Genomic DNA, 15,690 nt, shown 5'->3' with positions numbered 1-15,690 from the left:
ACGTTTGTGTTTGTGTGTGCTTTATTATTAAATGATCAATACGTTAATAAACGTACACAGTCGACCGACTGAGAGACACACTCGACCGAGTGTGTCTGATACATAGTATATATACGGGTTTGGTTCTCCTTTGTGAGGTTACACATTCTACATACCCTAGTCGACTGGTTTTCGTCACTGCAGAACCCTAACACCATATACCACCGAAATACTTCGTTTAGGCGTCGATTTAATCTAGTATTCACTCTAGGTTTGATCTAATCAATCCCGATACTGTGACGACCCGGAAATTTTCGATCAAATTTAAACTTAATCTTTATATGGATTCGACATGATAAGCAAAGTCTATTTAATTGAATCTCAAAAATTCTGAACTGTTTCATATATGCAATTACCCTTCGACTGTTCCCAATGATTCACGAACAACGAGCTATAAATTGAGATGTATATGTGTTAATATATATATATATATATAACGAAATATATATATATATATATATATATATATTTATAATAACTTCAAACACGTTAATAAGATATTATACAATTTAATAGTTATAATTATATATGTAAAATTAATTATGACATAATAAAACTCATCTTTTAAAAATATAATTATATATATAAGAAAACACGGAGTCTAAATAGTTAGAAGATAGATGTCGGAAATAACAAGAGTGGAGACTTGTTTGTTGATTTAGGCAAGTTGTAAAAGTTCTGTTATTTTATTTTAACTTATGAATCGATGGATGAATATATATTTCGTTTTCTTATTTTAATTTCTTTTTGCCATAAAGCTACACATACATGCATGTGACAAACTCACATATATTCAATTGTTATTTTAATTATTACTCTTCAGCTCATTGGGGTAAATCGTCGGTATATATAAACAAAATAAGTGATAGCTGTCTTCTTTTACACCCAAGGGAAATGGAATTTTTAATATTTCAATCCTTTTCTTGCCAGCTCACTATATATGCATGTGGATATATAACTTGTGATATTTTCCCCTTAGTGAAAACAAAACACCTTTAGTAACTTTTCTGTTATTCGATATATCTCTCCAACCAATACTATTCTATTTTCCATCATATTTACTAATTGTTTGTTCCTATTCCTTTTTTGATTATTGATTAAAGTATTATATGTATGTATATGTATATATATCTTGTGATAATAATACTTTGTTAAATGAATGACATAGAATCTCCACTTTGCCCACAAACAAAACCCGTGGGACAGGAAAGAATAGCTCAAATAGGATTAGATGGATATAGACATTTGTTTTATATAATCATATCTCTTATTTACATATACATACATAGATGTACATGCTCGATCACCGAAACTTCATCACTCTCATCACTAAACCGCCATCTACACCTCCATGATCGCTTCCACCACCCTAAAAACCATCCTCCTTATTTCTATTACTACGCCAATGAAACCCATCATCAAATCATTCGCAGCTGCTGTTATTTTTTTATTTTTTTCTGTTGTGATTCAATCAACTCAAGAACAATCACTATTTACCTTCGTTGATGTTGCAGCTCGCCTTCTATTTTCACTTTGAACATGACCCAAACACCACCATGGATTCTGTTTGCGTTCTAATTCCATCAAAAAGAACCAAAATCAAATTATTAATTGGTCGATGCTACTGCTGCAAGTTGTTCCAATGTTCAATTCACTATTTCTGTTAGGGTGTAACATCAACCGAAACCACCCGATCATTGTTGTTGCTACTTTCACGTTGCAACTCTCGCACACACCATCTCCGATCACCAACATCAAACAAGACACAAACCCATCATCGACACCACCACCATCTCTCTAACTCTCTCATTCTCTCTCTCTCTCTCTCTCTCTCTCTCTCTCTCACTTCAGTTCATGTTAAATTGCACTGAAACCCTCACCACAGACTAAAGTTGCTTCTATATTTCTGTTTTGCTTCGGTTCAATGAACACCCAACCTCACCATCTCACAGATTAAAACCCTCAACCACCGCCAACATCAACCACCAACGACAACCACTTACTCTCTTTTCTTTTTTTTTTCTTATACAAATTCGTTATACTGCTGCAACTTCCCGTTCGAAAAATAACTGCAGCTGTATTGATTCGTTTTCTATTTTCTGTCCCAAAGAACCCAAATTGTTGCTGCTAGTGTCTTTCCCATCTCATGAAAAAAAGTCTCAGAAACCTGCAACTATTCATATTGTTGTGAGAAGATGATTCGATAGAATACTAATAAAAGTATGATGATGATTACTGTTAAGAGATGATGAGGAATTGAATCTGCTAGTGCGTGTTTTTTTTTCTGTTGGTCCGACAATTACCAAAGAGACAACCCCACTTGTGCAACTTGATGATACCATAAAGATAAAACCCTTTTTAATCATTTTTTTTTGTCAACTTCTTTTATTAACTGGACGACACAACCCTATCGGATTTAGAAGATGATACAACGTGGGCTTGTGAAACGAGTATTGGGCTGCCATGTGTCTGGGCCGTAAACTTTTGAATCAACTTGGGCCGAGTCTTTCATTTTCTGTGGAGGTCGAATTTAACGTTTAAATAGATATAGGTATGATAATTATCAAGAAAGAACAGAAATGGTCGAGCGGTTAAGGGTGTTTGTGTTTGCGAGGAGCGAGAGGTCACGGGTTCGAGCCCGGTCCAGGGTTTTTCTTTTTACAAAAAGCTTTTAAAGGGGTATACAATCTTATTTTTATTTCTATCATTATTATTATTAGTTGTTATTATGTTTATTATTATTATTATTATTGTTATTGTTATTATTATGATTATTATTGTTATTATTATTATTATTTTTATTATTATTATTATTATTATTATTATTATTATTATTATTATCATTATTATAATCATTATTATAAGTATCATAATTGTTATTATTATTATTATCATAAATATAAGTATTATATCTATTATTATTATTACTATGAGTATTACTTATGATATTATTATTAATTTTAAAACTTTAATATTAGTATCATTATGATGAAAAGGTTTATTATTGTTATCATTATGAAAATAATACAAATTATTATTATTTTCAAAAATATTAGTATTAATATCTTTTTATAAATAATAGAATTGTTAATATTAACATAAGTATTATTATTTGTATTATCACGAGTATTATTATTATGTAATTACAAAGATCAATATCATAACTATCACAAACAGTAAAATTAATATTTTTACAAGTATTATTATTAATATCATTGTTATTATTACTAATAGAGTTATTATTAACATAAGTATATTATTAATGTTATTATCATTATTTTTATTAATATTAAATTAGTATAATTAGAACTACTGTTTTGATAAACAAATGAAATACATAAATATATATATTTAACACATATAACATAACAAAATATTTTATTATATAAAAGAAATATATGAAATATAAATATTTTATTAATATAGAAATAACATCATTAATAGGTTATAAATATAAATTTATTCGATTACAAGTATATGTATTAATATATATACAAATGATATAGGTTCGTGAATCCGAGGTCGACCCTGCATTGTTCAGTATCGTCGTATGAATATTTTTACTACAAAATATCGTAATGTGAGTTTCATTAATCCCTTTTTTTAAATGCTTTCGCAATATATATTTTGGGACTGAGAATACATGCGCTACTTTTATAACTGTTTTACGAAATAGACACAAGTACTTAAAACTACATTCTATGGTTGGATTATTAAACCGAATATGCCCCTTGTTATGAAGTCTGGTAATCTAAGAATTAGGGAACAGACACCCTAATTGACGCGAACTCTAAAGATAGATCTATCGGGCCCAACAAGCCCCATCCAAAGTACCGGATGCTTTAATACTTCGAAATTTATATCATGTCCGATGGAGGATCCCGGAATGATGGGGATATTCTTATATATAAATTGTGAATGTCGGTTACCAGGTGTTCAATCCATATGAATGATATTTTGTCTCTATGCATGGGACGTATATTTATGAGAAATGAAAATGAAAATCTTGTGGTCTATCAAAATGATGAATTTTATTGTTTTATGATAAACATATGAACTCACCAACCTTTTGGTTGACACTTTAAAGCATGTTTATTCTCAGGTATGAAAGAAATCTTCCGCTGTGCATTTGCTCAATTTAAGGACATTACTCGGAGTCGATCATCGCTCTGGAATCAAATGTTGATGACTTCGTCCAGATGGATTAGGACGGGGCATTTCAGTTGGTATCAGAGCGGTGGTCTTAGCGAACCATACCTGCATTAGTGTGTCTAACTGATAAGTCGTTAGGATGCATTAGTGAGTCTGGACCTCGACCGTGTCCGCATGTCAAAAGTTTTGCTTATCATTCGTGTCGAAAATTTCCTGCTTATCATTCTTAGAGAATCACTTGCTTATCACCCTTAGTCTAGACACATCTTATTGCATTAATTGCATGATTAGTGTATAGACAAAATTTATATCTTAGCATATCTGCTAATTCATATCTTAGCGTACCTGTTATTGTTACCGATGCCTGACAGCTTCTGTAGATTCCTCCGTAACTTATGGGATTTTAGTATTATATATGCATATGAAAAATTATGTATTGCAGGGTACTAATCTATATCCTATAATCTATTTCTTATCGAAAATCCTTCATCTGATCGTACGGGATGAATCCCTCAACCAGTTCGAGTCCCTCAGATTTCGATAGCTATTCCGATAGTTATTCCGACAGCTATCCCGATATGGATTTCCACTCGAGCTCCGAAACCAGTGTAATGAGAATGAGTCAACCAATTAGCCATCATTTATTCTAGATGAATTAGAGATGAGTTCGTAGTCGACTTAATCCATGGAGACACGAAGAAGGCGATCCTTTCCATCAACCAAATTCACCTCTTGGTGAAGAATCTGAAGCACTTACCGGCGAACCTGTCCGAAACACCATTTTCACACTCATTTCCAGGATACCACGCAATGATAATATGATATCAAAAATTCTAAAACTTTATTCATTCACTCGTTCCTACCGACAATCATTCCGGAGTAATAAGTCAACGAGCTTCGCGCCCGAGTTGTAGCCTTGGAAAATATGGTGCAAAACGTACCAGCTTCAGCAACATCACCGGCACCAATAGTACCATCAATAACAGCATCACTACCATCAACAATCCATGCCTCAACATCTCATTCTGTATCTCGAGTATAATCATCGTTCTATGTATCGTTCCACATCGATTATCTTCGTTCTTCATGACGATTAAGTAATCTCTAAATGTTTTAGAGATTATGTATTCTAGTTCTAACGGTAAACCAAATGAGTTTAATATCATATTAACTCAATGAATCCATGATTACATATGAAGAAAATATATATGTATATATGTTTTCATAAAGATTGTAATTAAAAATTCTTTCGTACAAAGTGTTAATTGTGAAAATATTTTAACGGGTAGGTAATACCCGAGGGATATATAAGATTCCACATTAATAAGTTACATTGTACATTCTTCGAATCTGATTCAACAGTCATTTACTATCCTACTTACATCCACCGGTATATGTATCCGTTCACCGTCTAATAACCATTTTCATTCAATTTCATATTTGGATTTTGACCTATCAGAATCCAACAAGTGGCATAATGAAGAAAACATTTGACAAAATAAAATTTGTTAGAAACAGACAAATTAACTATGAGAAATTTTGTTAAGAATCCACGCTAACTGTTCCTAGCTAATTGTTCCCAGCTAACTGATTACATTTTATTTATCGCAATTAAATTATCGCAATTTTATTTATCGTCATTTAATTTCTGTTATTTACTTTACGCATTTTATTTATCGTCATTTAATTTCTGTTATTTATTTTTACGCACTTTAAATATCGGGACACGTATACAAGGTTTTGACATATCATATCGACGCATCTATATATATTATTTGGAATCACCATAGACACTCTATATGCAGTAATGATCGAGTTCTCTATACAGGGTTGAGGTTGATTCTATAATAATATATATACTTTGAGTTGTGATCGAGTCTGAGACATGTACACGGGTCACGATACGTATTAATTAATTCGAATATTATATATTAAGCTATATATGAAATATTGGACTGTCAACTGTGGACTATCAACTGTGGACTGCCGACATTGGACAATTAAAATTGAATTAAAATATTGATTATAACATATGAAACTAAACAATTCTTCAAGTTTGCCACTTGATTTCATCTTAAACCTCATTGTATCTTGACAATTACAATCTGCGATCAAACCTTTCATGATTCTTGAAAACACCTCAATCGATAGGACGAGTCAACCACACTTCATCTACAGAAGGAAAGATTTATGCATATAATTATGCACATGAGAAACTCTCGGCAGCTGAGTAAAAGTTTAACACGTAGCCGCGTCAGATCCTTTGGCATTTACTAGCAAAGATAACTTTGCGATCCCTTTTCAAAGTAGCCAATTTTGTCACAGCTCCAGCAAGTCAACCTTGACTTTTCGTTCGAAACAACCTTATTATAACCTTGATTTATATGTGTGCTCTTTTATTGTTACCGGGGAACCTTTTATTATATTCCACCATATTACCAATAGATGTACCAGCAACCTCGTCGCTCCTTGGTTTAAATCTCTCCGACAAATTATTAAATTCATCTATTGAAGTCTTATCATGAACTCATTGGCACCTTGTAACGAGAATTGCCATACCAATTACCGAGAATCAGCAATCAGTATTTCGAATCCCGCAACGTTTCTACATCAATAGTTATATGTATAACATTTATCTCTTAGAATTATGATCTCTTATTCTGAAATTCTGAAAAGCACTCAGTCACAAATCAATACTCTGAATGTTGAAAAAGCTAAATGAAGCAGCAGAAACTGTAGATAACCGTAAACGACCATAATCATCGAAAGTTTGATGATAAAGATTAGTATGTTAGAAAAGCTCAGAAAAGTTGGAACTGGAAAGCGGGTTGAGCTAACCATAAAGGAAACCAAGAAGAAATACAAGTAACATACCCTAAATTCATAGAACCCAGATAAATCTAGATCCGTTGAAATCTTTAGAGAATATCTTGCTCCGAAGTCATGTTAAAATCTTGCAGAAAATCTTTCTCCATCAACCATTGAACTTAGAAATTCCAAAATATCATCATCAATATCTTCAATATTTCTGAGGATATTTTCATAAATATTCTCGTCCGAAATTATATACCTCTTCGTGCTTCCTGTGTATCATTGTATTGGAAACATTCAATAGAAAATTTAGTACCGAAAAGCAGATTATGCGAAACTATGAAGAAAGCCGTGGAAAAATCACAAAGAATAAGTTTGACTTCAAAGAATCCAAATGATTCAATGTCTGCTAAAATCTTTAGCGAATATCTTGCTCATTACTCTAAACCCTTGCAGACCATAGTTTCTATCATCCTCTGATCTTAGATATCCCAAGATATTATCGTATCTTTCATTATAAATATCCTCCATATTTCTGGAAATATTTTTATAACTATTCTTACTTGAAATCATTAATCTCTTTGTACTATCAGTGTTACATCATATAGAAACTGTTAGTTTCTATATTCTGTAAACTTTCGAGCTTAAAATATGAATGTTATTGAAGTAATGTTGGGAATTGATGCATGAGTTAGTATAATATAATGACACTTGATCAACGTGATTATATTACAGTAAGTCATGCTGAGTTTCTAATGGGACGTGATGATTCATAGATCATAACGTCATCATGTGCCATGTTACATAACTCTGTCATTCTGCTTAACTTCTGAACATATCAAGAAAGTATATTCTTGATAGTTCTATTCTCAGTGAATCTGGTAATTTGACAAATCATAACGTGCTATTACGTTTCTTCTTATTTAGAACATTAATAATGTTCATTCTGAAACTTATATCTATGAATTCTGGACCATTACAAGAGATGCCAAATCGCCAGAAGAAGAAACGAAGGGACAAAGCTCCGAAATAGAAATTGGAGTATAAATCGCAACAAATCGGAGGGAGTATTAACTATGGATGACAAAGATTATAGGAAACAGAAATAGGGACATTGAAATATAAGGAGAGATATAAAGCCCGATAACAACGCATAAATTACAAACTGAGAATATCAATGTTTATCGCAACATAAAGACACGGGAGAATTAAAAACACTATAACCCCAAGAGCAAAGTAGAAGTAAGCAGATTCCTCTGGTGGAAGTTGGAAAAGGAGAATGATTGTTGCGATATTAAGGATAAGGACAAGGATTAGAACTGGATTAAGCATATCCACAATCATTGAAATTATGGATCGAGAAAGAAAGTATTGGAGTGGTGAAAATAATGAAACGGAAGAAATTAATTTATAATGGAAATATCAGACAGAGCAATCGAGGTAGATCATCACATTTAATTAAAGAGATCCTAATTTCCTGATTTACCGAAGAATCAAATCTTATAGATTTCCAAGATTTTCTTTTAAATCCCTTGAATTCTGGAAATTAACCATAACTACGTCACTGGTTAAGACGAACATGCAATTATTCATTTCACTCTTTTGTGATAGCTTCATTCGTACTCCTTGAATAATTGAATTATTTTATCCTTATTACTCAATGGTAATAAAACTCTAATTTTCAGCTCGTATGCGTCATGAAAACATACTTATTGTCAGCCATGACAATCCCAATCAAATTTCGGGACGAAATTTCTTTAACGGGTAGGTACTGTGACGACCCGGAAATTTTCGACCAAATTTAAACTTAATCTTTATATGGATTCGACATGATAAGCAAAGTCTATTTAATTGAATCTCAAAAATTCTGAACTGTTTCATATATGCAATTACCCTTCGACTATTCCCAATGATTCACGAACAACGAGCTATAAATTGAGATGTATATGTGTTAATATATATATATATATATATATATATATATATATATATATATATATAACGAAATATATATATATATATATATATATATATATATATATATATATATATATATATATATATATATATATATATATATATTTATAATAACTTGAAACACGTTAATAAGATATTATACAATTTAATAGTTATAATTATATATGTAAAATTAATTATGACATAATAAAACTCATCTTTTAAAAATATAATTATATATATAAGAAAACACGGAGTCTAAATAGTTAGAAGATAGATGTCGGCAATAACAAGAGTGGAGACTTGTTTGTTGATTTAGGCAAGTTGTAAAAGTTCTGTTATTTTATTTTAACTTATGAATCGATGGATGAATATATATTTTGTTTTCTTATTTTAATTTCTTTTTGCCATAAAGCTACACATACATGCATGTGACAAACTCACATATATTCAATTGTTATTTTAATTATTACTCTTCAGCTCATTGGGGTAAATCGTCGGTATATATAAACAAAATAAGTGATAGCTGTCTTCTTTTACACCCAAGGGAAATGGAATTTTTAATATTTCAATCCTTTTCTTGCCAGCTCACTATATATGCATGTGGATATATAACTTGTGATATTTTCCCTTTAGTGAAAACAAAACACCTTTAGTAACTTTTCTGTTATTCGATATATCTCTCCAACCAATACTATTCTATTTTCCATCATATTTACTAATTGTTTGTTCCTATTCCTTTTTTGATTATTGATTAAAGTATTATATGTATGTATATGTATATATATATATTGTGATAATAATACTTTGTTAAATGAATGACATAGAATCTCCACTTTGCCCACAAACAAAACCCGTGGGACAGGAAAGAATAGCTCAAATAGGATTAGATGGATATAGACATTTGTTTTATATAATCATATCTCTTATTTACATATACATACATAGATGTACATGCTCGATCACCGAAACTTCATCACTCTCATCACTAAACCGCCATATACACCTCCATGATCGCTTCCACCACCCTAAAAACCATCCTCCTTATTTCTATTACTACGCCAATGAAACCCATCATCAAATCATTCGCATCTGCTGTTATTTTTTTTATTTTTTTTCTGTTGTGATTCAATCAACTCAAGAACAATCACTATTTACCTTCGTTGATGTTGCAGCTCGCCTTCTATTTTCACTTTGAACATGACCCAAACACCACCATGGATTCTGTTTGCGTTCTAATTCCATCAAAAAGAACCAAAACCAAATTATTAATTGGTCGATGCTACTGCTGCAAGTTGTTCCAATGTTCAATTCACTATTTCTGTTAGGGTGTAACATCAACCGAAACCACCCGATCATTGTTGTTGCTACTTTCACGTTGCAACTCTCGCACACACCATCTCCGATCACCAACATCAAACAAGACACAAACCCATCATCGACACCACCACCATCTCTCTAACTCTCTCATTCTCTCTCTCTCTCTCTCTCTCTCTCTCACTTCAATTCATGTTAAATTGCACTGAAACCCTCACCACAGACTAAAGTTGCTTCTATAGTTCTGTTTTGCTTCGGTTCAATGAACACCCAACCTCACCATCTCACAGATTAAAACCCTCAACCACCGCCAACATCAACCACCAACGACAACCACTTACTCTCTTTTCTTTTCTTTTTCTTATACAAATTCGTTATACTGCTGCAACTTCCCGTTCGAAAAATAACTGCAGCTGTATTGATTCGTTTTCTATTTTCTGTCCCAAAGAACCCAAATTGTTGCTGCTAGTGTCTTTCCCATCTCATGAAAAAAGGTCTAAGAAACCTGCAACTATTCATATTGTTGTGAGAAGATGATTCGATAGAATACTAATAAAAGTATGATGATGATTACGGTTAAGAGATGATGAGGAATTGAATCTGCTAGTGCGTGTTTTTTTTTCTGTTGGTCCGACAATTACCAAAGAGACAACCCCACTTGTGCAACTTGATGATACCATAAAGATAAAACCCTTTTTAATCATTTTTTTTGTCGACTTCTTTTATTAACTGGATGACACAACCCTATCGGATTTAGAAGATGATACAACGTGGGCTTGTGAAACGAGTATTGGGCTGCCATGTGTCTGGGCCGTAAACTTTTGAAACAACTTGGGCCGAGTCTTTCATTTTCTGTGGAGGTCGAATTTAACGTTTAAATAGATATAGGTATGATAATTATCAAGAAAGAACAGAAATGGTCGAGCGGTTAAGGGTGTTTGTGTTTGCGAGGAGCGAGAGGTCACGGGTTCGAGCCCGGTCTAGGGTTTTTCTTTTTACAAAAAGCTTTTAAAGGGGTATACAATCTTATTTTTATTTCTATCATTATTATTATTAGTTGTTATTATGTTTATTATTATTATTATTGTTATTGTTATTGTTATTATTATGATTATTATTGTTATTATTATTATTATTATTATTATTATTATTATTATTATTATTATTATTATTATTATTATTATTATTATTATTATTATTATTATTATTATTATTATTATTATAATCATTATTATAATCATTATTATAAGTATCATAATTGTTATTATTATTATTATCATAAATATAAGTATTATATCTATTATTATTATTACTATGAGTATTACTTATGATATTATTATTAATTTTAAAACTTTAATATTAGTATCATTATGATGAAAAGGTTTATTATTGTTATCATTATGAAAATAATACAAATTATTATTATTTTCAAAAATATTAGTATTAATATCTTTTTATAAATAATAGAATTATTAATATTAACATAAGTATTATTATTTGTATTATCACGAGTATTATTATTATGTAATTACAAAGATCAATATCATAACTATCACAAACAGTAAAATTAATATTTTTACAAGTATTATTATTAATATCATTGTTATTATTACTAATAGAGTTATTATTAACATAAGTATATTATTAATGTTATTATCATTATTTTTATTAATATTAAATTAGTATAATTAGAACTACTGTTTTGATAAACAAATGAAATACATAAATATATATATTTAACACATATAACATAACAAAATATTTTATTATATAAAAGGAATATATGAAATATAAATATTTTATTAATATAGAAATAACATCATTAATAGGTTATAAATATAAATTTATTCGATTACAAGTATATGTATTAATATATATACAAATGATATAGGTTCGTGAATCCGAGGTCGACCCTGCATTGTTCAGTATCGTCGTATGAATATTTTTACTACAAAATATCGTAATGTGAGTTTCATTAATCCCTTTTTTCAAATGCTTTCGCAATATATATTTTGGGACTGAGAATACATGCGCTACTTTTATAACTGTTTTACGAAATAGACACAAGTACTTAAAACTACATTCTATGGTTGGATTATTAAACCGAATATGCCCCTTGTTATGAAGTCTGGTAATCTAAGAATTAGGGAACAGACACCCTAATTGACGCGAACTCTAAAGATAGATCTATCGGGCCCAACAAGCCCCATCCAAAGTACCGGATGCTTTAGTACTTCGAAATTTATATCATGTCCGATGGAGGATCCCGGAATGATGGGGATATTCTTATATATAAATTGTGAATGTCGGTTACCAGGTGTTCAATCCATATGAATGATATTTTGTCTCTATGCATGGGACGTATATTTATGAGAAATGAAAATGAAAATCTTGTGGTCTATCAAAATGATGAATTTTATTGTTTTATGATAAACATATGAACTCACCAACCTTTTGGTTGACACTTGAAAGCATGTTTATTCTCAGGTATGAAAGAAATCTTCCGCTGTGCATTTGCTCAATTTAAGGACATTACTTGGAGTCGATCATCGCTCTGGAATCAAATGTTGATGACTTCGTCCAGATGGATTAGGACGGGGCATTTCAGATACGACCCACATCTCGGTTTAACCCAATTCTAGTGTATTCCGCCTCTAGGATTGTTAGCAAGCGACCTAAGATCCGTAAATCTACGTCTACAATTGCTCAAGTGTTTAATTTATTCAAATTGCAAAGAGTTAAAAGCAGTCCAAGTCCAATGCTTATTGGGCCTTATTTCAAATAGAATAAGAATGCTGATGAGCCCATTTAGTGAAGCCCAACACAAGTATCTCTCAAAGGATTGTTAGCTATAATTGCCCTAATCACTTTTAGGGTTATTAAGTCGATCACTTTTTACATTCTTATCATCAATTTACTAGAAGTATTCTCTTCAGATTCACGATTGAAGTTTTTCCTCTTTGAATGATTTTAGATAATCAATTCACATCTTGTGATTGATATTCAAGTGTTTGTTTCCTGCATAAACATTAGATGTGTTTGTGTGATTGACTGGATTAAGTTTTGAATCTGGAATTGTAATTTGTTGTAATATGTTGGTGTAATAAAGTTCTTGATATGGTTTGTTGATTACTTCTGTCAATTTAACAAATCATTAGATCAAAAGGAGATTAAATAAAGAAGAACTAAAACAATATAATGTCGTGTAAGAAAAAACATGATCGTTTTCTCTAAAAAGTTTGTCTAACACTATGAGTTGATAATTGAACCAATTAGGCTTTTTGATTGCTTATATGATTGACACAAAACCTTTTATTGGCTTAACACAAGCAAGTTCGATATGACATAATAATAAGTTTACTTTTTTATCACTCTAATTAGTTATCCATCATAACATATTTTAGCGAAGGGAGGCTTTACCGTGAATTTGATACAGAGATATAATCTAATATATACTTCTGATAATTACTCGATCTCTTTGTTCATAATTAAACGGATTATGCATTTCAAACACAAGTGTATAGTAACCGTTAACCCGAGACTCTACTTAAGTTGATGGTAACAGAACATTCTTAATAAAAAAGTTCGCATCCATTTTCATCCATGCATAGATCGAGTACCAAATTAATTAAAGTTTAAGAGACAAGTCAAGACAGTTAAAATCATTTTCAACATTATCACCTTCACAACCATAATCCAGATTTCCCCCCATTTCTTCGGTCCAACCGACCTTTTCTTGCTGTTGGAACCCTGTTACAACAGTTGGGTCCAACTGTTCAACATGTGTTGAACCATTTGAGTCGAACCTAGATGTCGTGTGAGTCCGCTCAGCTGGTTCTTGATGTCTAGCCGCAGAGCTCAACTCGCGGCTTTTCTTGGCTAACGTCCTTTCAAGCTTGTGAGCATTTTGGTGGCCTCCAAATGCTTGTGGGCTGTAGAACTTTCTTCTGCAATAACTACATGAGAAAACACGTTGCTCTACGTTGTTTAAAGACGACAACAAGGAAGATGAAGATGAGGTTGGAACACGTAAGATGTTTATAGTGAGATCGTTTTCGGGTTGGTGTAAATTGAGGAAACTCATGGTTGATGAAAATGAGGTAGCTAGTAATTAAGATTTGAGAAGTACGTACAATTAATGTACAATGTAGTTAATGATGATGCGATTTATATATAAAGAAAGAGATAAGAAGTTCATAAAACGATGTAGTTGAGAAATCATATACGGAGTCTAAATCTATTTTAGTAAAAGACGTAAAGTTTAAGATTTTTTTAAGGGATAAAAAAATGTTGGGTAGATGTCAACACGAGTAAATAAAAGTTTGTATGAGATGAGTCGATTAATATTACGTTTGCCAACACGATACAAATAGCCCAGTAAATTAGTTCGACAATCTGAGACAGATATATATAGTTATAGTTATTCAAAGGGCAAATGGCCCGAAAAGGTAACCTATGTTGTCAAATTTGACAATCAAGGTAACCCCCAATTTGTCTAAGCCCGAAAGGGACTCTATTTTAATTTTTGCTCGCTAAAAGGACTGCGTGTTTGAAAATTTTAAAATTGGGGTAATTTTTTGCCATCTGGCTAATTTGTCATTAAAATTTTGCCAAATAGATTTTCCATGTGTACATGTATATTCCATCTGTTTAATTGAGTTTCCATCTGTTTAATACACAACATACACCAAATCGACACACACTTTTACACCCAAATTGAATTGGGGAAAAAAACCCTAATCGCTCCACAATCCTAAATCATCAACAATTTCGCTATCTGAATTGCAGAAGAATCCCAAATCGGAAGTTCATGGCTTCAATTAGGGTTAAATATCACGGTTACTTTAAAATGGATACTTTGACGTATAGTGGTGGTGGTGAAGTGATCTTCGAAGATTATGATTTTACTGGGTACGGTATTAGAGACTTTGAAAATAAGATCGAAGACGTTTTAGAAACTGATTGGAAATCTTTATACCATTGTCTACCTGAGAAGAGTATAAATGATGGTGGCTTGAAATATCTTGTAACTAATCGAGACATGAGGAAATTAGTTGAAGTGGCCAGGAAGTCGAAGACAACTATTGATGTGTTTCTTGAACATCATGGAGTGGATATTGTAGTGACCCGAACTTTTCCATAATTATATATATTAAATGATATCTAATATTAACATGATTAAATATTTTCAACATGTTAAGCAATCAAACTTGTTAAGACTTGATTATTTGTTATGAGTTTCATGTAGACAATTGACCACCCAAGTTGACCGGCGATTCACGAACGTTAAAACTTGTAAAAGCGACATGATGATATATATATATGGACATATATATGGTTAACATGAGATTATGTTATGTAAGAATCTCACTAGATATATTAACAATGTGTGATATACATAAAAATGAGAATATT

General features: G+C 31.5%; 1 protein-coding gene across 1 annotated transcript; it reads right to left on the bottom strand.

The window, feature by feature from the left end:
• Positions 1-13,737: 13,737 nt before the first annotated feature.
• LOC139890660 (uncharacterized) lies at positions 13,738-14,359 on the bottom strand. The gene has a single exon (XM_071873564.1). It carries the CDS (start codon positions 14,357-14,359, stop codon positions 13,904-13,906), a length of 456 nt encoding a protein of 151 aa, XP_071729665.1. The 3' UTR covers positions 13,738-13,903.
• Between the last annotated feature and the right edge of the window lie 1,331 nt (positions 14,360-15,690).

Source organism: Rutidosis leptorrhynchoides, chromosome 2 (genome assembly GCF_046630445.1).
Source record: "Rutidosis leptorrhynchoides isolate AG116_Rl617_1_P2 chromosome 2, CSIRO_AGI_Rlap_v1, whole genome shotgun sequence".
Classification (NCBI taxonomy): Eukaryota; Viridiplantae; Streptophyta; class Magnoliopsida; order Asterales; family Asteraceae; genus Rutidosis; species Rutidosis leptorrhynchoides.
The sequence above is the reverse complement of the archived record's forward strand: the minus strand, read 5'-3'. Positions and strand labels throughout refer to the sequence as shown.

Bases quoted from the DNA above. Each gene is read 5' to 3' on its own strand.
- LOC139890660 (XM_071873564.1), bottom strand. From the start codon at position 14,359: ATGAGTTTCCTCAATTTACACCAACCCGAAAACGATCTCACTATAAAC.